Below are 20,272 nucleotides of genomic sequence, written 5' to 3'. Positions count from 1 at the left end.
CTTTCCCACTCCATGCTCCTGAACCACTTTACCCCTTTACGTGCGACTTTGCAGAAGAGCGATTGTCTGTAAGTGCGGTACCTCTCGTATCCTCTAAGAGATCACTAATTCCTTGAGTGGAAATCTTTCTCAGCCACCTCGGTATTCCAAAGCCTGAAGACAGCGTCCGGCATGTAAGAGGTAAGTAGGTGGGGTCCTCAGATGGTGGAGAGTGAAAGAGGGAAGGGGGGCCCTTTCATTTCTGGCTGTAATTATCGCTCCTGCCCTGTTCAGGTCATGTCGTGATGCCAGAGCCAATATCAAATGACTATTTCCTGCAATTTGAGATAGAAACATCCCAGTGTAAGTAGTAGCTACCTACGGCCCCTCTGCACCTGTATTTTCGCTTTACTGCCTTCAATGCTTTCTTTTCATTTTTTCATTTTAATACCAGAGGGTACATGCACTTGCCAGAGAGAGAGAGAAACAGAATCCTCGACGGAACGTGGCATCCAGTAATGCCATCCCCTCCATTTTCCCATCCTGTCAGAATTCTGTGCTCACATGCACACACACCTGGCATGTTTTACATCTGGCAGGCCCGGAATTCAAGCTATGTAGAATCTGCTTCCCTTAACCACTAGGCAAACCTGTAGGATTTGCCTTATCACCTTTAATTCTTTAAAATTCCAAACTCTTTTTTTAAAATTTTTTAAGGTTTATGCCACAGGGTGCATATGCTTGCCAGACAGAGACAGTGAGAGGGAAAGTGAGAAATCATCTCCCAGGGGGATGGCCACACCCCAATCCCTTCTCCTCCATACTCCTCCTAGGACTATGGGCACACACGCACACACGCGACTATCAACCCACCAGGTTAGCAACTCATATACCAAGGACATCCATATGGTAGTCCAATATCCCAACCACCACGCCACCTGCCAGCCCCTAAAATTCCACAATCTTAATCATTTTAGACTTGAACTATTTTTCACAGTGACAAGGACACAGTGGTATCTGCATAGAAGCTCAGTCCGTTATCTGAGCTTCTATCATTTTATTTTCTCCCACCTACTGGCTCCATAGCCAAAGGTAAAAGTCACTGAAGCGAATATGGTCTCAATTTCCTCATCCAAAACATGGAAACCATGCAAGCCCTGTTCTCCTTCCACAGTTGTTGCAAAACCAGACAAGTGCTAAAAAAAAAAAAAGGAATCCCTACCACTGCCAGTACAAGACAATCTCTGACTCATACTGACACTTTATTTCAAATGACGATAACACCTACAGGCAGTACTGAAAAGGACAAAGTAAAAAATCATTTGGGAGTAACTCAATGCCCTATCATCCATCCTTCAAAGCCTGTGTGCCTCCGAAGTGTGGCCTGAGCACCCCAGAACACAGCAGCTGCAGCTCCTTCGAATTCCACCTGGACACCTGCCAGCATGTCACTTACCTCGCTTTTATCACTCACAGCTCGGACTTGCACCGACTCTGTCAGATGCATTTTATCCCCAAGCTCAATAAATCCAGGCAGCGTCCAGGGTTTTATTTTCTTGGCTCTCAAACCTCAATTTGCACTGCACTCTGTACAACTTCTATATTCACTGAACTAAAGGGCTATGAGCTGGTGTCATCTTAATTTTAGAAGCCTTCTTTATTGTAGCTGCAGCTCCTTCGAATTCCACCTGGACACCTGCCAGCATGTCACTTACCTCGCTTTTATCACTCACAGCTCGGACTTGCACCGACTCTGTCAGATGCATTTTATCCCCAAGCTCAATAAATCCAGGCAGCGTCCAGGGTTTTATTTTCTTGGCTCTCAAACCTCAATTTGCACTGCACTCTGTACAACTTCTATATTCACTGAACTAAAGGGCTATGAGCTGGTGTCATCTTAATTTTAGAAGCCTTCTTTATTGTAAAAAAAAAAAAAAAAAAAAAAAGCAAAATTGAGAATCGATTTTTTAAATGTAATAGTGGTGATTAAGTCACCAACCTTGACCACAGTCACCATCAAAAATTACTGTCTCCCTATTTTTCAACTAGATGGTGGTGTCGCCTAAAAGGGATTTCATTAAAAATCTTTACACATGAACAAAACCCACCCAGACAACAAATAACTGCTCTTTTCTTTTCATCTGTGAGGGTGATAAGGCATCTCCTTAAAGAACTAAATTGCTGTCAATTCACAGACAAAAAGAAAAAAAAAATCAAGGGAGGAATTAGGGGGCTGTTTTCTATAGAGTTCCCTTGGTTGATAGCAGTGCTACTCATTTTAAATAACCATGTCCTCGGGCCTTCCATTTCTGATTCTTTCCACCTTTCAGTATTCTCTAGTCCTGCTATTAGGAACACTGCTAGTTCAAATCAAATGTGATTGCGATTTGCCGGTACATTATATGTAGCTAATGTAGTAATGCTTTAAAATTAGTAGTGATTTGCTGTTTTCAAAGCATTTGCATGTGCAGCAACTCACGAGGTATTCGTCGCAAGTCTCAGTAGCCAGAGGATGGGATCCAGAGTGCCCCACTGAACAGAGTAGCAACACCTGCCTTGACACAGAGGCTACTGCAAGGATTTAAGGCCACACCAGGAAATAATGAGCTTCCTGAAGTCGTACCTACTAGAAAAATGTTCTTGAAATGAATAGGAGTGTATCAAAAGAGATTTCAATTATGGTAGCATAAGGTGCTTTCACGACAAAGCAAGAAGATCTAGGCAAAAGCATCCCACAGAAGAACACAATTCCCTCTTCCTCTCAGCGCACGCTAGGGTTCCTCTTCATGTGCTCACTTTGACCTACTGAAATTACCATCCCACTGCCACCCCCAAAGTGGAAACTACCCACTGGCATTGCAGCTTAGACTCCAAAGCCTTTGAGCTGGAGTTCACTGTTCTCATTCTCACCCCTGCCCGCAGGACCACACATTTTGTCCTCCACAGTCACTCTGAGTAATCTCTTTGTGACATATTTTAGACACAAAGAAGAGAATACAGGAGAAGACAGTATTTTGAGAAAGGAGTAGAAGTTCAATTTCCAGGGCAAATGGGCTTTTGACCGGTCCAGCTTACCCATCAGGAATGCAAGGGAAGGCTAGGAGTGTAAAAATCAAAGACACTGTGTGCCCTCCAAATTGAGGTGCTGAAATTTGTTTGTGACAATGAAGAAGGTGAAAACGGAATGTGCCTCTGCCTAATGTGTCCCTTTATACCGACCTGTCTACAATAACAGGGGACTTGGTGGATTCCTTAGCTATCTCGGAAGCTACGATGTAGTTGCCCAGCGAGTAAAACGCTCTTCTAATGATCGTGGGTTCATCATCAAAGATCTTCCTCCACTGCCCAATGCAAGCAGGCGGAGACTTCAAGAGGGCAGCCTGGAGCTCATCTGAAACTGACTGGGTCACCGTAGTTTTACCTGCAAGTCAGACACAAAACATGACACAGCTGAACCACTGCCATCAGGTTACTCCAGAAGTTCCTATCAGCTTAGAGAGAGCAAAGAAATTCTTTCAGCCTGAAACTCACAGCAGTTGATGACACAACCCAATTCTTCGTAAAAATCTACAAGCCTATGGGAACTTAGGATTCCAGTTTGGCATTGCAATACTTGGAGAAACAACAAAGTGGTCCTCTTATGTACAAGTTCCTGCAAACTCGGGTGTCCAGGGTAGACACCAAAGCCCCTCGATGTGCCACTTTTATTCCGTGCCCATCCAGTGTACACTGGAAAACAACATCTGTGCACTCACCACACCACCCGCCACTGGACATGTTCTCCTGTCTCGGTCCCTTTCTAAGGAGCAACTCGGGCGTGGCAGCCTGCCGACTCTCCTCACTCTACCTCCCTCCCTAACTTCTCCCCAACCTGCTTCTAGTCCACCCTCCCCAGTTCCCAGCTCTGCTTCTATCACTCTCTCCTGCTCTTGCCACTTTGGGCTTGGCTTTCAGAGCTTCTGTATCTGGCTTTGAGCTTCATGTTCCTTTCGAAAGGAGGATTTGGTTTCACTTCCCTTTCTGGCTCCCCTGTGGAGAGCATCAGGTGGTACTCACCTGGACTCCTTCTCTAGACCTAGCAAGCTGGGTAGTGATAACAATTCAGTCTACCCTGGACGCTGTTCACCAGCTTCTCTGGGATCCTATGGTTTAGATATCTTTTCCCCATCACACACTTAATACTTTATGACCAACTGTTTATTTATCTTGCATTAGGATGAACCCTAATACTCAGCACCTTTTCTCTGTGTGCACACAAGCAATGCGTATTATGCTTCCAGTGGTCACAGTGGCACTGCAAAGTAGTTCCTCCTGAATCATCTTACAGAGACAGAGACTGAGCACTGGACGAGTTAACAGGTCCACCAACTGCGCCCTGCTGACAGGCCGGGACCGGGATGCAAACCTAAGCAGCTAGAATCATGAGCTCCTGCCTGTCTCCCCTCCAGGCTATCTCCCTGTGAGTTCTGATGTGTGGAAGTGCATGGGCAGCTAGATGTGTGCGCCTCTTGCAACCCATCTCATGAAAATTAGCTTCAGTACAAACTAAGTGATCAACCAAACCCACTGGCTGAAGGGTGGTGCTGGTCCACTTCTCTCCAACTGGTACAAAGTGACGACTGTGGGGTTGCATTGTGATACAGCACTGATGCTCAAGTGTTGACAGCTGGTCTCCGTGAGACCAAAGGACACTTCCTGGTCCTTCAGATGGAACCAGGACAATCGGCACCAGCCACTGGCCTGTGCCACACTGTACCCAGCTGCGTACTTGAAGGATCCCAGTGTGGAAAGTGCCGTTCACATTATCTTTTTTATTTCTCAAAGACAGGGTCTCCTTGTACCTAGAGGCTCTGGCCTCAGCCTCCCAGGATGCTGGGCCTGCAGACTTCTGCCAGCTCTTTTGCAGACAGGACCTCATAATATTGCCCACGCTAACTTCAATCTCATGATCTCCCTGCCTCAGCCTTGTAGGCACGGGCTGGCAGCACCATGCCTGATCTTCAGGCTGGACCAGGACCCAGAAGCTGGCCTCCCGTGTGTCCCAGCCTGCATAGCACAGCATCTTGGGCTGCCTTCCACATCACTATAGGTAACAGCTGTCGTGTTGACAACAGAAAGAAGCTCATCAGTTAATATTATTGCCGACAACCAAAAAGTAATACTTATCCTCTTACCCGTGGCATCCAGTCCTTCAATGGCAATGACTTGGAACTTTCCTTTCTGGACCTGTCTTGGGCACTGGTCAACTAGGTTAAGTACCGCCCGGGCTTCCGTAATAAAGGGTGTACACTGGAAAACAACATCTGTCCGTCAGCAATGAGGCAATGGGGTTTTGCAGAGACCATCTCTAAATGCTGACCAGAGGTTGTGCGATGCTAAGGAAGCATAAGTTATCACGCTGGGGCCAGAGAGCACATGGTGTTTCAAAGCTGTGATGCCCAGGGACCAGCAATTAGCATAATGGCTATGTCGCTGGACTCCCACGTGGTCGACCGTGGTTCGAGTCCTGAACCTGGTGACTTAGACTCACGCCGGGTGTGTGTGCGTGCATGCCCAAGATCCCGAGAGGAGAATGGAGGAGAAGGGATTGCGGCGTGGCCATCCCCCCTGGGGGGTGATTTCTTGCTTTCTGTCTCTCTGTCTCTGTCTGTCTGTCTGGCAAGTTCACATGCCCTATAGCAAAAACCTCTCCAAAAAAAAAAAAAAAAGAAAAGCTATGATGCCCAGAGTAGCTGAGAATCAGACAAGTTATGTGTCTGGATCACTCAGCCTGCAGCCCTCACTGAGCAGTGTCCGGTCCTAACCCGTAAGCAAGCACAGTGTGATTAACAGTGGACCAGCCTGCCTGGGAGCAGTGCACGGCAGACGTGGAAGGTTGGCTGCACTGGGGGCTCCAGAGAGCACCTGCCATTGCGGCTGGTCCTCCCCTAACCTCTCCAGGGCTGAGCTGCTTGCCAGGCACTGCACCCACAAAGCCACGCAGCAGAGCCTCCTGGGAACTCGGAGCCTTTCACCAGGCATTATCTCGCCGTGTGTTCACAGCAGCTCCACGGTGAGGCCCGGAGACTGCCTGACTTAGTGCTTGCTCAGAGCAAGGTCATCTTAGAAATATTTGGTAAGTGCTGAGCTGGCCAGACTCCAAGATCACTCTGTGAGTGTGCTGCTGTTATTATTCCCATCTTAGGAACTAAGGAACTGAGGCAAAGGGTGAGGTACCTCACTGAAAAGGACACCATTACAAAATGCCGGGCTTTGGGTTCAAACCCAAGCAGAAGATCTTGCACCCTTGACCACCCACAGCCTTGTAAAGCAGGTCTTAGACCCATAGGGAGGCCGCGGCTCCACACTGCAGGCTCTGCCTAACCTGGGTCAGAAAGAATCTTTGGACTGCTTCGTGGCACCTGCTGTGAGTCAGATGTCTTGTTAATCATCACAACATCACTACGTCACAGAATGAAAGCGAGAGACTGAAACAGAACTGGGAGTAGCTGGATACCCAGCACAAGGTCCAAGCCAGTGAGCGCTAGGCAAGTCCAAGCTTCTTTAACCTCAGGCTCATGCACTTTCCTCCACAAGGCAAGCTCCTTGGAAGGTGGCCATCAGCACTGACCTTACCTCCCGGTCCCTAGAGGCTGGATATACCTTGGTGGGACTTTCAGCATGCATTATCAGCAAGCTCTGCGCTGGTCCGCAGTGGGATCCACCCCACATTAGGCTCACGTCCCTTGCAGGCAAGGATCTTCAAAGAGCCACAGTGTCTAACGCAGAGCCTAGCATGTAAGACACCAAGACACCTTCACTATCAGATTTGTAAACGGAAATAAACAAATTACCCAGGCAAGAACGTCCTTATAGACCAGCCCTCAGAGAGCAGACTGCTTGGTCCAGTCTCGTCAGGAGGGTCCAGATGGCAGCCTGAGCACTGGGAAGAAACAGAACTCTTACCGCCTCCAAAACAGCCCGGGCAGCTTCTCGATTGGGGAAGACCACGGAGTTCGGCAGGTCTGGTACTACCGGGTGCAGCAGGGGTTCGGCGGTGGGCACCACGCGTGCACGGCCCACCTGCAGCTGCCCTCCATCCTGCAGAGCCCAGAGGCGCTGCCACAGCTGGCCTTGTGGGTCGGCCTCAAACTCGCCCAGGTGCGGGCACGGTGCCTCCTGGCACGTGCCCAGCAACTTTAGCAGAGCGCACCGGGTGTCTGGGCCATCGCTGGGGTCGCGTAGCAGGAATCCGTGCTGAGCGCCGCCGGCCAGGCTGCCGGGACAGTAGCAGAGCAGCCTGTGCAGCTGGCACCGCTGGAAGGGGCCGCGGCGCAGCTGGTGCAGCAGGCGCTGATGCAGCCGGGCCGCCTGGACCCGGGCCCCGCAGCTGGCGTCCAAGGCCACAGGCACGCACAGCGAGTAGCTGCGTCCGGGGGGGCCCAACAGCGCGGCCAGCCCGGGGTCGGGACGCGCGCTGGGGGCGTCGGTGTAGCTTGAGACGTCAGCGCCCAGGGTGAAATGAGCCAAAGTGCAGTCCGGGAGCTCCAGGGCGAAGCAGCGCGGCGGCGCCATGGCGGGTGCGCAGACCCCGCGCCGCGCGCGCAGTCGCCGCGAGAGTCGTGCGAGCAGTAGCTGGAAGCGAAAGCTACGCGCCGCCGGGAAACGAAAGCAGGGCCCAGGGAGCGAGGCCTCGGTCGGGCGCCCTCCTTGGCTCTCCTGCTCGCCGGGAGACGTGCGCCGTCAACAGCCCGCGGGAGGAGACGCTCGGCCCCGGGGCCCCAGGTGCGCGTCCTCGCCGGCTGCGCTGTCCCCGGGCGCCAGCTCCCAGGGCGGCTCCCAGCCCTCGCCTGGAGCGCCCGCGTGGCTCCCCTCGCGGGGGGCGCCCGCGTGGCGGGCGGCGGCCCGCAGCTGGTGCCGAATGAGAACCCGAGCCCTCGGCCAACGGTAGCCTTGCTGCGTTCTCGGTTGTGGCAGGTGACCCTAGGCCCTGATTTGAATTCCTTTTCAGTTCTGCCCGGTTTATCCTGTGTTGTGTGTGCGCGTGGATGGAGAGATGGGATGGAGGAGACAGAGGGACAGTGAGGTCTCCTCCCCCATAGCCAACTCATTGGCATTTCATGGCCCCCTGATTTCCAGACTCCCACTTGGCCTCTTCCCTGACTTGAACTGCCAGCGCTGCCCTCCCAGGCCAGCCTAGGTCACACAGAGGCCTTTCCTGCCTCACTGAGCCTCTGCACTCCTTTCGCCTTTGCTTGCCTAAGCTTTCCCCTCGTCTTGAAATGACCAAGCTTTCTGCTCACTCTCAAAGTGCGGAGTCCTGCAAGACGCACACCTTGAAATTGTCGTTTAGAGCCCACATTAAGGTTTCCTGCACTAAGGCGAACCGAGACAGGAAGCCCAATGGTCATGGCCGCCCGTAGTGTCGCCGCAGTCCTGTGGTGTTTACGCAGTTATGTGGGCACTTTATTCAAGCTTTACTCATTAACCAATGTCCCTAAAATGATTGCCAAACTCGGCCGCAGCGGCCCGGGTGGCAGGGCACTGCAACTGACGCGGGAGCGCCAGGGGAGGCTGGTGTTTGCACGGAGCTGACCCTGGGCGCTAGAGCTGGGTCACCTGGGAGGGTGGGGCACCCTCTCAAGGCTACCTCTCTCTCTCTCTTTCTTGTGAAAAGATTTTTTTGTTTTTTAGTCTAGAGGGCCCATGAACTCTCCAGAGAGAGAGAGAAAGAGAGAAATGTGAGAAAGCACCTCTCATGGGGGAAAGTCACTGGAATCCCTTCTCAGTCTTTCTCCTTCAGGATTTCCGGCCCACAGTCTTCAAATACACGCCTACTCTAAGAAATTAGGAGTTGGGGCTTCACTACATGAATTTCGGCAGTATGACACGGCCAATAGCCCTGCCCATGTGTATGGGCTGGTAGCCTGGCCTCTGTGTGCCCCGCAGGCTTCCGGAAGCCTTTTATACTCTCAGGGACCACCCCTGTATCCATCTGTTTCCCTCCACTGAGCATCTGACAATTAGTAGAAGTCTCACTCTTAACCTTTCCCTGAGCTTCCAACAGAAAGGAAACTGGGCTTTCAGTTTGCTAAATGAACCAGCCCATCTTGTCTGAGTTTAGGTATTTTCTATCCATGTCTACTCATCTCTGTCCTACAAGGACATGTAACATTAAGAACACTGAACCTGGGCTCAGTAGATATTAAACATGTGTTGAAGATATTAAAGATACAGTATCTTCATTCACAGAAGAACAACCTCTGTCCTACTTATGAGTCCCAGTGTCAAATTCCTAGAGCAGAGACTCTGGCAGTCCCCGCTGGATCTTCAGGCTGAATACACCTGTTGTGGGTGGAGAACTCAGGAGCTGGGAACACACTTCTCTGACGCATCTTGGAATGAAGGAATATCACAAGATGTATTCATAAGAAAAGCCACAACCTTCCACACTTACAGTAGCAAACAAAATATAAAACTCTTCAGGTTGTTCTGCCCCATAGGGGAAAAAATAGAAATAGAGAATCAAAACTATAAATGTAGTAACTAATAAATAATACAAATGTAAAATAATTGATCTTGTGAAAGAGCTTAGTTTGGAAAACCTGCTTTAAAAATATGCTTTTAGATAATTTATTCAAAAGGAAAAAAATTAAAGAAAATACAAATAAAAATAAAAGAAATACACAAGAACGTAGAGACAGAAATACATAAAAGGACAACAATAAGATTCTGCATTACTAAATTGGAATATCGCAAAATAAATAATGAGTTTGGAAAATAAGAATTAACAAACTAGGTCTAGGAAAGAGCGATGATTCTGTAAACCAAATCCCAGGAAAAACATTAATAGAAGAGTTAAAAAGCACTGAGCATGTTTAATCAATTCTTCATCTAGAACCAGAAAAGCCTTATTAAAAACCTTCCATTGGGGCTAGTAGTTGGTGTGGCAGTTAAAGTGTTGGACTCCCATGGGCCGACCAGTGTTTGAGTCCTGGACCTGGAGCCTTGCTTTCTCATTGCCTTTGTCTCTCTCTTTGTCTCTCTCTCCCTGGTGAGTGTACATGCCCTGTAGCAAATAATAATAATAATGATAAATTTAAAAAAACATTTTTTTTTAGTAAAAGTTATTTTTGGCACCTCTGGGCTTCCAATTAGAAGGGTGTTATACTCTGTCGTGGCTGGTTGTGCACTAAGAAATGGAGTTTAAAGAGCTATCCTGTGAGGAAAGAGTTAACACAGTGGGTGCAGATTCTTGCTCCTTGCTTATCTCCATGGGAACCTGGACTTGTGATTGATCCTTGAACTAAGACCCCCTGAAGTACTCTATATTGGTGATCAGTGACTCTGTTCTCTACATCTGGAGCATCAGACTGGGACACCCCAGCCTGTCGGGATCATTCGGCGTGAATGTCAAGACTGACGCTGTACACCTCATTCATTGTTGGGGTCGTGAGCTTTGGTTGCCATGGCTGGACCCATCGCAGGACATTCCTACGTGTCCAGCAGCCCTCCACACATCCCAGACCCTAAGGCTCAATCAGGCTTTTCTGGTCAGCAATTTCACACGTGTCCCTGGAGTTTGCCCCTGGGAAGGAAATGCTTCCTGTGCGACACAGATCCCGGCTTGCCATGCCCAGCCTGCCATCCCCAGGCACGGCTGGACTGCTTCTTTGCCCTGCTGCTCATGCCCTGCCTCCCCTGTGGGGAGAGCCCCGGCTGGGAGTGTCACCTGGCCCTGTGTGCCATAAGTCCTTACAAGTCGGCATACAGGAAGGTGGGCTTGGGGTCCTAGAACAAACACCCCCCCACACACACAAATAGAAATTTCAAGGAGTTCTCTTTTTTGAAGCACTTTGTTATTTTATTTCATTTATTGAACACAAACACACACCCAGTTTCAACTCTGGTCCCATAAATACCTGAAAAAACAAAAAGTCAAAGAGGATGCTTCCAATATGTATAACCAAGAAAACACACACTGTACCATGATTTCCAACAAATTAATAATAAAATGTAGGAAACTCAATAAAGAAACTGGGTAAGGCACATCACAAAAAAGAATATCCAAATGTCTAACAAGCATAAACGAATTCATAACATCATTAGTCACTGGGGAACTAGAAGTTAAAACGACAGTGAGACAGCACTATGCACACACACCGAGATGGCTAAAACTAAAACCAAAAACCTACAACGACAGCACTGGGCAAAACAGATATGCAGCTACCAGCACCCTAAATCCATTTTGGTAGTCGGTCACACTGCAGACCTGCCAGAGGTGTGTGCTACAGGACACACGTATACCTGGCCAGCCTGACTCCACTGCTGGGTCCCTGTAAGTGGGTTGTGCATGCCCAACATAAACGCATACACACGTGCACCAAAAGACGTATGCAAGAAAATCTATAGCGTCATAATAACACATCTCCAGGCTTATGATAACCAAATAATTAATGAGTGGTATAGTCATACAGTGGAACTCTGTAAAGCGCTGAAAATGAAGCCACGCACACTGACCACGACGGGATGGATAAATCTGCCACAGTAACATGGAACCAAAGACATTAGGTGTAGATTAGTACTGTGATTCCATGCAAGCAAACTTCAAGGCAACCCAACCAGAGGTGTAGCTTCACACAACCGGACTGGATTCTCCTCTGGGCAGAGGGAGGGTTTCATGACTGTGAAGACGTATGCAGAAGCTTCAGGGTTTGGCTAAAGTTCAATTTCTTGGTAACAACGGTCATTGCAGACACTGCTTTACATTTGCATGAACTTTACATGTGCTATTCTTCAATAAATGACCTGCTGAAGAAATGACCTGATGGTTGCACAACTGAGCAGACCCTGGAGCCCGTGAGTGCACCCAGCCACTGTTGGCATCGGGCAGGGGAGCACTCACTTCACAGCGCTCAAAGGACACTGGGGCTGTGTGGGACTTTCGGGGGAATTCTCTGGCTAAAGAAATGTGAAAACAAGATCAGGAAGGGAAAGACACTTATCCTAAGTTATACAGTATTAGCCAGACAGATTCAATACTTAAAATATTTGCCTCCAAAAACTCTGTGCTAGGCCAGCCCTGTACCTGGTGGTGGTAGGAGCTAGGTCTGACATGGCTGATTGCACTTCAAATCCCAGCCCCAGTGGCTTAGACAACACACTGGGAATGTGTGTGTGCACGCTCCAGATCCCAGCATGTTTCTCCCTCTCGCCCTCTCTCTCTCTGGCCAGCATACACACTTCTCTTTTTTGATTTGGTTTTCCTCTCTTTATGCATGTGTGATCTATAAAATATTAGTTCTGAACTGAGCCAGGTCATGGTGTGAGACTTTAAAGTACTTTTGGCTAAGAAGATTTGAAGGACTTAGGTCATAGTTGTGGTTGCATAACTGGTAAACACTAAGCATACACTTGTCATGCGAAATCTGTTTTCAGTTTCCCTTCAAAGTAAAAGGAAAGTCATTCTGTCTCCATGTAGAACGTGACACCATCAGGGGATCAAGTTCTAATCATAACTGAGCACTAAGTTTTCCAGGCACTGGATTAAGTGATCCATGGGGATGGCATTTTGCTTTTCTCAAAAATTTCATGAGATACACAGTTTTGCTGAAGAGGAAATGCAAATCCAGAGCTAGGAAGTGACCCCGGAGCTTAGCCACTAGCACTACTGCCACATCCTGCAGGTGTCATGAAAGCCTAAGACCACACACTCACACACAACCCCCATTAAAGGTACTGCAATGAAGGGGATTTCAGTATGAACGGCAGCAACACTGTCCAAGAAAAGTGTGAAACTAGATAAATGATGAGCAAGAGTAATCCTTGCCAGTTAGGAGCCATCATAGGAAAACATTTGATTTTCCTAAGTACAAATGTTATTAAAATGGTCAGGCCAGTCAGCGGCATGGTGGCTGAGGAAGCTGGATTCCGCAGTGTCACCTGTATAGTTTGAACCCCAGACCTGGTGACTTGCAAACAGGGCGTGTATGTGAACATACCCACAATTCCAAAAGGGGAAAAGGAGAAGAATTTGCAGTAACATTTGTCACTTAGTCCTAAGCTCTGGAACTACATCCCCCATGAGGGAGATGCCTTCTCTCTCTCTCTCTCTCTCTCTCTCCTTTCCTCTCTCTCTCTCTCTCATGCATATGCCCTCTGTCAAATTTGTAAAAAACGGAAATGGTCTCTTGAGAGACAGATGATGGCACAGACATTCAACTTGACGCAGGTGAGACTGGCCCACGTGAGAGGGTTTCAGACTCACCTCCAGAGCGAGTCTGAGTACTGGGGTGCCTGAGTGCCTATGGTCCAGGGCTGGATGCAGCTGGGGTGGAGCTCTGCACTTTTAGATTCCACACAAGGGGCATTTGTCCATGCTTATCGCACTCAGCATTGTCCTCTGCTCCCTACCACGTTGCAAGTGGCAGACTCTCCCTCCCTGTGGCAGATGAGCATTCTGTTGTCTGTAGACCACATGCCTTCTGATGGGCACTTGAGTGGATTCCACATCTTGACCAGTGCGAGCAATGAACACGGTGTCTGGAATCCCACAGATGCACAGACCTTTGGTCCGGACCCAGCAGCTTACAGGTGGAGTTGCTCACTCCTGCGGCAGTTCTGTCTAATCGGCCGTAACACCAAGCTTTTCTGAGGACCCTTTATAAGAAGCAGCCAGGGACCAGCAGATGGCGTAATGGTTATGAGCTGGACTCCCACATAGGTGACTGCGGTTCGAGTCCTGGACCCAGTGAGTTAAAACTCACACCGGGCACGTGTGCGTGCACACCCAAGACTCCGAGAGGAGAGTAGAGGAGACGGGATTGCTGTGTGGCCATCCCCCGTGTCTCTCTATCTTTCTCTGTCTCTCCAGTGAGTGCATGTGCCCTACAGCAAAAAAAAAAAAAAAAAACTCAAAAAAAAAAAATAAGCAGCAGCAGCAGCAGCAGCTGTAACATGATAATATTAAGAGAGATTTCTCTGCCAGATATGGAGAAAGACAGAGATGGATGTAGCACTCTTGATCCCCGACCACATCCGCTTAGAAAGGCTGGTCCTCACACAGGGTCCAAGAACACGGTGTTAGACGAAGCAGCTTGTGCTCCGGTCCTGAAGCCTCAGTCTTGGCTCTCATCCAACTTTCATTTTCATAAAGACAAAAATCGAAACTGTAACTCAGCTGGGTGTTAGTCAGAGAAGGTGTGTCCCTGCTAGGTGACAGGCCGACCTGCTCCTCTATAAAGGGAGGCTCAGGCTACAGGGCTGCCACTGGCCGGCACACACATGGGGCTGCTCCTGCCCTCCATGCTAGCAGGGATGCTGCTGAGCGTGCTTGGGCAGCCTCTGTGCTCCCTGTGGTGCAAACTGCTCCTGCTGCTCTGCTGGCTAAGGGAGGCTCTCTGGTCCCCAAGCATTGAGTCCACAGGGCCACGGCAGGACAAGGAAGAGCCCAACAAGACCCCCGAGGGAGAGGAAGGGGGCAGCCTCCTGCCCACCATCCCCGTCAGTGTCAACTACCACTTCACCCGTCAGTGCAACTACAAGTGTGGCTTCTGCTTCCACACGGCCAAGACGTCCTTCGTGCTGCCCCTGGAGGAGGCCAAGAGAGGGCTGCTCTTGCTGAAGGAGGCTGGTGAGTCCCAAGCCCTAAAGGAAGTAGGAGGTGCACCCGGGGGCAGCGGCAAGGCGAGAGGGGGCTGGAGAGCTCCCCCAGAGCCCTGTCCTCATCTGCATCTGCAGTGACTAACCATCCTGGGGGGACGTGATCAGGGCACTTATGGGTGATGCTAGGCCTTCCTGTGTCACAGAGCAGCCCACGGTGGAGGCTGGTGGAAGGCAGCCTCTGCCCCTCTAGGTGAGCAGAGGTGCAGCCAAGAGCTAGGTCTTGTTCTACCCCTTGTTTGCAAAGAGGCAGTTTGGGAAGACTGTCCTTCTTTCTGAGTTTGTGCAAAATACTAATGAATTTGGTTTTGCCAGAAATAATTAATGAGGAAAGTCAAAAACTGATGTAAGAGCAGTAGTTGGGTTTTTTATTTTGAACTACAGATGTAGTCTTAATATGATTCATAAACATTTATTTTGTGAGAGAGATGGATACAGAGAGACAGCGCCCCTACAGTCTTGCTGCCATACTCCCCCTCCAGTTTCAGCCCACCCCAGACTGTGGGTGCACTGCATCTGGCATACTCAGGAAGGTCTCCAGACACAGACCCAGAAACTGCTCCTGTGGGCCAACCGTGCAGAGCATCAGGTCTTACCTCTGCACCATGATCCAACCCTCAGTGGCCATTTTGAACATGTGTGTCAGTGACTGCTCTCGGGCATCCCCACATTAACAGCTTGCAGGTGTCTCAGGGGACTTGGCGACATCTTCCACTTCACATGTGTTCTTTGGCCATCCTCATCATCAGCGTCAACTGGCACCTTCTGCATGTCACTAACTTCCTCCTCACCCTGCTTGAGCTCTTTAGCAAAGGACAGCGTGCATGCACAAAATTGCACACACACCCATGGAACCAGTGCAGATCCAGAGAGAACACTGGTTTCTTGTACTCAAGTTGGGAGCATGTGACAGGAGAATTCTAACTCTGTGTTATAGCTTATAACTTATGACATGCATAGTCTTGTAACTGATTTGTGGCATGTAGGCAGCGTCTAGGCCTTAAAATGACCCATCAAGAAAGGAACTGGTATCTGGTTTTGGGTTGCAGGAATTGAGGACAAGAAAAGCTGAATAATTTATTCAGGGTCATGAGACTAGAGAAAAATGGATCCCAAGCTCCAAAATGGAGCAAGGCTCTGAAGCCTTTGATCTTTCTAAGCAGAGATTGCCCCACATCCAATTTGCCAAATGGGAGGTTTATGGGAGGCCAGATGACAATCGTTAGCTATTTCTAGCATCCTCTTCCACTGTCCTATGTGTTTGGACAGTGATACACCATAGCACCTCCATCTTCACAATCACGTGTGCATGACAACCTTATAATCCAATAACATGATTACTAAGAGTCATGGGGAAGTTCGGGCAGGTAAACCGGAGAAGATGAGACAGCCCGTTGGCCAGTGACACAGAGCTGTGGGTGAGTGAGTTCGAGGAGCATGTTAGAAGGGGAGGAAATGGGGAAACTGAAGGATGCATAGACACTGTCAAGGTCATAGACAGGAGACATTCATTCACAGCAGTGATGAGACACAGGAGTGGCCATATCAGGGCCCAGAGCAGGAGTGATGTTCAGTATGTTTAATTCTCTTCAGTCTTCTCTGTTGCAAAGCCAGCAAAGGAAATAAAACATGTTAGAAGCATTTTCAACCAGAATGGCAATCTTCTATGATGAGGCACGTTTAAAAAGCTGTATTAGAGCGTGATGGTGCAGATCAAGTCGTTGAGCACAGTGCTTGGTACTTAGCAAATATTGCTATTTCCTCCTTGACAAGTTTTCTGGACTTTTCACTATTCCAGCTGGCTTTCCTACTTAGTGGATTTCTGTCACCAAATCTGTTCAAGGTTCTTACTAGATTCAACACGTGCTCCCTTGGTTTCGAGCTCTCACATCTGTTCTCTTCCTGTGACTTGTTCCCCTCACTCTCTCCTGCCTGGTTCCCACCACCCTCTACTCCGTGTGCACCATCTCATCATGTCTGTTTGCATTGCAGCAGAGCTCCGAGAGGTGGGGTGTGAACTTGGCAGTGCAATGAGTTGCTTACCAAACAAAAGTCCATGGTAGGAACGGCCTACATCCTGTGAGCCCTGAGTGCAGAGCATCCAAGGAAAGCTTAGTGAACTGAGTGAGACTGGCTGGACCTGGAGATGAATCCCACTGGGATTCTGTCACTGTATGGTCCGCCTCCTGGTTAACTGTGGCATATTTACCTCTATTTCTTCTTTCTCTCCTCTGCTCCATCAAAACTACAGTAAAATAATGGGATGGGGGCGGGGAGGGAAGCCCACAAAGATGTAGTTCTAACTCTGTGTAGTCGTCACTCCACAGCATGGCAGCTTCGACCAGAGCCTGCAGGGTAATGGCGACAGGATACTTGTCGGTGTGTCTCTGAGCTGCAGGGGTGCTCAGGAACCTGCATCACACAGCAGGCTAGTGCAAGGCTGGAGGGGGACGGGCTGAGGCAGACCGTTGGCCACCCTGCTGTGCTCAGACAGTGGCACCCCAGTTCCTGCAGGAGTCTAGTTTATTTTCTGAAGTATCTCGACACGAAGGACTGTGCATTCAGGGAACCAACTCCGGCAGGGAAGGAGCCAGTCCCATGCTCCCAGAATGCAGGCGGGCAGGCATGGGACACACAGAGCTCTTCTCTGGGAAAGCAAAATGGCTCCAGAGAAAAGATCAAAGACGCAGGCATGAACAAGCCAGTTCTCTCAGTCACTCTCATAAAGCTCTTGGTTGGCCAATAGCTCTCCTCCTCATGGGAATTCTATCTAGCTATTTTGGGCTTCACTCAAATCTAAATGGAGGCCTGGCCCATAGTGCAAGGGTCAAGCACAGTGCATCTGTGGCCAGATCCTACATGACCAAATGAGGTTCGAGTCCTGGCCCAGGAGTTTGAGGGCCACACTGCGTGTGTGTGTGTGTGTGTGTGTGTGTGAGAGAGAGAGAGAGAGAGAGAGAGAGAGTGCCCAAAGTCCTGATAGGATGGAGAAATGGAAGAAAAAGAATGTGTAATGTCACCACGTTCCATTGGGGGCTCTCTCTCCGGTGAGTCACATACATAAATGGAGTAGTACAAACTTCAAAAGATATTCATCAGAAGAAATAAAAAGAAAGGAAACAGAAAAAAAGGAAATGTCAAATAACCTGTAGCTAATCATAGCAGAAAGATAAGAGAGAGAATTACACAATATAAAATACAAGTTGGTGTTAAAGAATAAATAGAATATAGAAGTGTTTGGCGAATTAAAAATGAGGTTTCTCAAATTAAATTTTTAACAAAGACTAAAATGGTAAATGTAAGAAAAATGAGATAAAAGGGGCAGGATAGACCATTAGAAGGAAAATAAGAAAACAGTTGAAATTGAAAAACTCCAACATACCAGTAATAACATTTCCAAAGGAGAAAGAAGCAAACATTCAGAAGTGGGAATTATCAAACAAACAGCATACACAGCTTCCCAGAGCAGAGAGAGCTGCGTTTCCGGGCCAAAGGCCCGCAGAGTGGCCAGACACCAGGGAGAGAGTGATCCCTGGGGCTCACTGTCTTGACATTCAGACATCAGGAAGACATCTCTGTCCCCAGAGAGCAAAAACGTCACGTACCCACAGTGAATTATAAGTGTGAATGTTACCAGAATGACAGCATGAAAATCTACAAACAATGTCTTCGAAACTCTGAATAAAAAATGATTGCACAGGAGTGCTAGCTGGCCCGGCCATGATCACAGATGCATTTGAAACATACACGTATTTACTTTTCTTATTTTAATTTTTTTTCAGGGAGCACATGCAAGAATTTTCCACAATAGGGGATCAAAGGACCCTAAGACAACAAGTTGGGTCCAGAAGAGGGCAGGGGGACTAGAAGTTGTGGGGTGTGGGGTACTGCTTCCAGACAGGGAGCTGGGCCTAGAATCACCTCCCAGCCTGCACTGAGGTGGCTTTTCCTCTAGGTCTCGGGGTAGCCTTTTTATACTTCACCTTCTAAGCCATTCTCTTCCTCTATGTAACTGACTGTATTCAAGTGCATCTATTTCAAAACAGGAGGAACATTTTCTCATTTTGCTTCCTGGCTAGACCCTGAATTAAATACAGGGATATTTTCTAGTTCCATAGAGTGGGGTCAATGTTGGGAAATAGGGTTAGGGAAGGGGAGACTAATAAGAAACTTTATTTTCTTTTATGCCTTGAGTAAATATTACCTTCACCATTAGAATTATAATGGAGGAGAATTCCTGCTTCCCCCCTTCCCTCCCAGGTATGGAGAAGATAAACTTCTCTGGTGGAGAACCCTTTCTGCAGGACCGCGGAGAATACCTGGGCCAGCTGGTGAAGTTCTGCAAAGCCGAGCTGAGTCTGCCCAGCGTGAGCATCGTGAGCAACGGCAGCCTGATCCGGGAGAGGTGGTTCCAGAATTACGGTGAGCTTCCTCGCACCCGAGGTCGGCGCGACTGCTGCTCTTGGCTCCTGCATTTCCTTCCATCCTGGACCTCAGGCCAGGCCTGCTGGGGAAGGGGAGGGAGGAAAGCAAACATTAGTTACTCTAATCTCTTTTCAAGCTGTACACACAGTGATGTTGGCAGCTTTGTCTCTGTGGGGCTCTGAGCAGCAAGATGGAAAGACAGATAGGGACAGTGTCGTTCGCAGGACTGTCTGCACGTGTCAGTGTAGCAGGAGGTGGGACCTGCGGCCTGAGCTTTGCTGCTATTGGGAGAGACAGACACATTGTCCAGCTGTGTAACAAAGTACCTCTGTTGGGATGGACTCAAGGGGAGAGGAGTTACATCAGAACCTGTTGTGAGACCAGCCAGTTGCGGGGATTCCAAGGGTTTGCACTGAGCAGCCAAGACTAAGAACTTCTGAATCTGAAGACTACTGAGATTCTTTACAGTTCGGTTATAGGGGTATGCCGTGTTCTTGTGTAATGCTTGGGATGTACCAAGCATTTGGAAAAGGTCAGCTTTTACCACCACTGTCATTTGGGGCGGCAGTTACAACACAACTCTCGCAGCCCACTTCCCTGCTCTTGCTTCATTGGATGGTCTGTTTGAGTCTTGAAATCATCCACAGGGAAATTCTGTAATCTGTTGAGGATGTTAACAACAGTTCTTTTATCCAACACCACTCTGAGACGATGCAGAAACAAACGAACCAGTGGGAGAGGGGAGGTGCGGGGGTGGGCAGCATGGTCTCTGCCACAGAGGCTAAGGAGGTGGACAAGACTGGCTGGAGAGGAAGGTGGCTCACAGGACTACAGGCCGTCTGCGAGACCGGTCCTCAGTCCTCTCGGGGATCTGCCAGCCAAGGCTTCATTCAACTGACAAATCTCTGTTTTGTTTTGTTTGGGGAGGAGGGGCATAGATTTGGTTAGACACCGAATCTTCACTTAGTTGCCTCTTCCCAATATGCTATGCTTTTAGGAATTCGAGATTAAGTTATAGAACATTCGAGATCTCCTAAATACTCTGGCTCCAGATGGGGCTGGATGCGTGGAGCCATGTGTTACATGCAGGTGACATAATGTTAGCTCCACAGTTGGAGTCAAAATACTTGGGGCATGAAAATAGACAATGGTTGTATAAAGGGTTTTTGGAGCCCCTGGCTTCTATCATTTGAAAGCATTTTTTTTTTTTTTTTTTTTTTTTTTTTTT

At 48.7% G+C, this 20,272-nt stretch overlaps 2 protein-coding genes across 2 annotated transcripts in view; one reads left to right on the top strand and one right to left on the bottom strand.

The window, feature by feature from the left end:
- CMPK2 (cytidine/uridine monophosphate kinase 2) overlaps positions 1 to 10,400 on the bottom strand; it is a 13,806-nt gene extending 3,406 nt beyond the window's left edge. The window contains exons 1-5 of the mRNA XM_027773800.1: positions 10,383 to 10,400; positions 7,724 to 7,869; positions 6,925 to 7,606; positions 5,154 to 5,268; positions 3,199 to 3,400 (exon numbers count right to left, since the gene is read on the bottom strand). Coding sequence (XP_027629601.1) covers positions 3,199 to 3,400; positions 5,154 to 5,268; positions 6,925 to 7,606; positions 7,724 to 7,869; positions 10,383 to 10,400 — 1,163 coding nt within the window. The remainder of the gene's footprint in view (positions 1 to 3,198; positions 3,401 to 5,153; positions 5,269 to 6,924; positions 7,607 to 7,723; positions 7,870 to 10,382) is intronic.
- A 3,462-nt stretch (positions 10,401 to 13,862) lies between these two features.
- Positions 13,863 to 20,272, top strand: part of RSAD2 (radical S-adenosyl methionine domain containing 2) — a 15,077-nt gene continuing 8,667 nt past the window's right edge. The window contains exons 1-2 of the mRNA XM_006153465.3: positions 13,863 to 14,590; positions 18,880 to 19,041. Of these exons, the coding sequence (XP_006153527.1) occupies positions 14,242 to 14,590; positions 18,880 to 19,041 (511 nt within the window). The 5' untranslated portion in view covers positions 13,863 to 14,241. The remainder of the gene's footprint in view (positions 14,591 to 18,879; positions 19,042 to 20,272) is intronic.

This window comes from Tupaia chinensis, unplaced genomic scaffold, assembly GCF_000334495.1.
Source record: "Tupaia chinensis unplaced genomic scaffold, TupChi_1.0 Scaffold000377_1, whole genome shotgun sequence".
Classification (NCBI taxonomy): Eukaryota; Metazoa; Chordata; class Mammalia; order Scandentia; family Tupaiidae; genus Tupaia; species Tupaia belangeri.
This window is presented reverse-complemented; position numbering and strand designations above follow the sequence as displayed.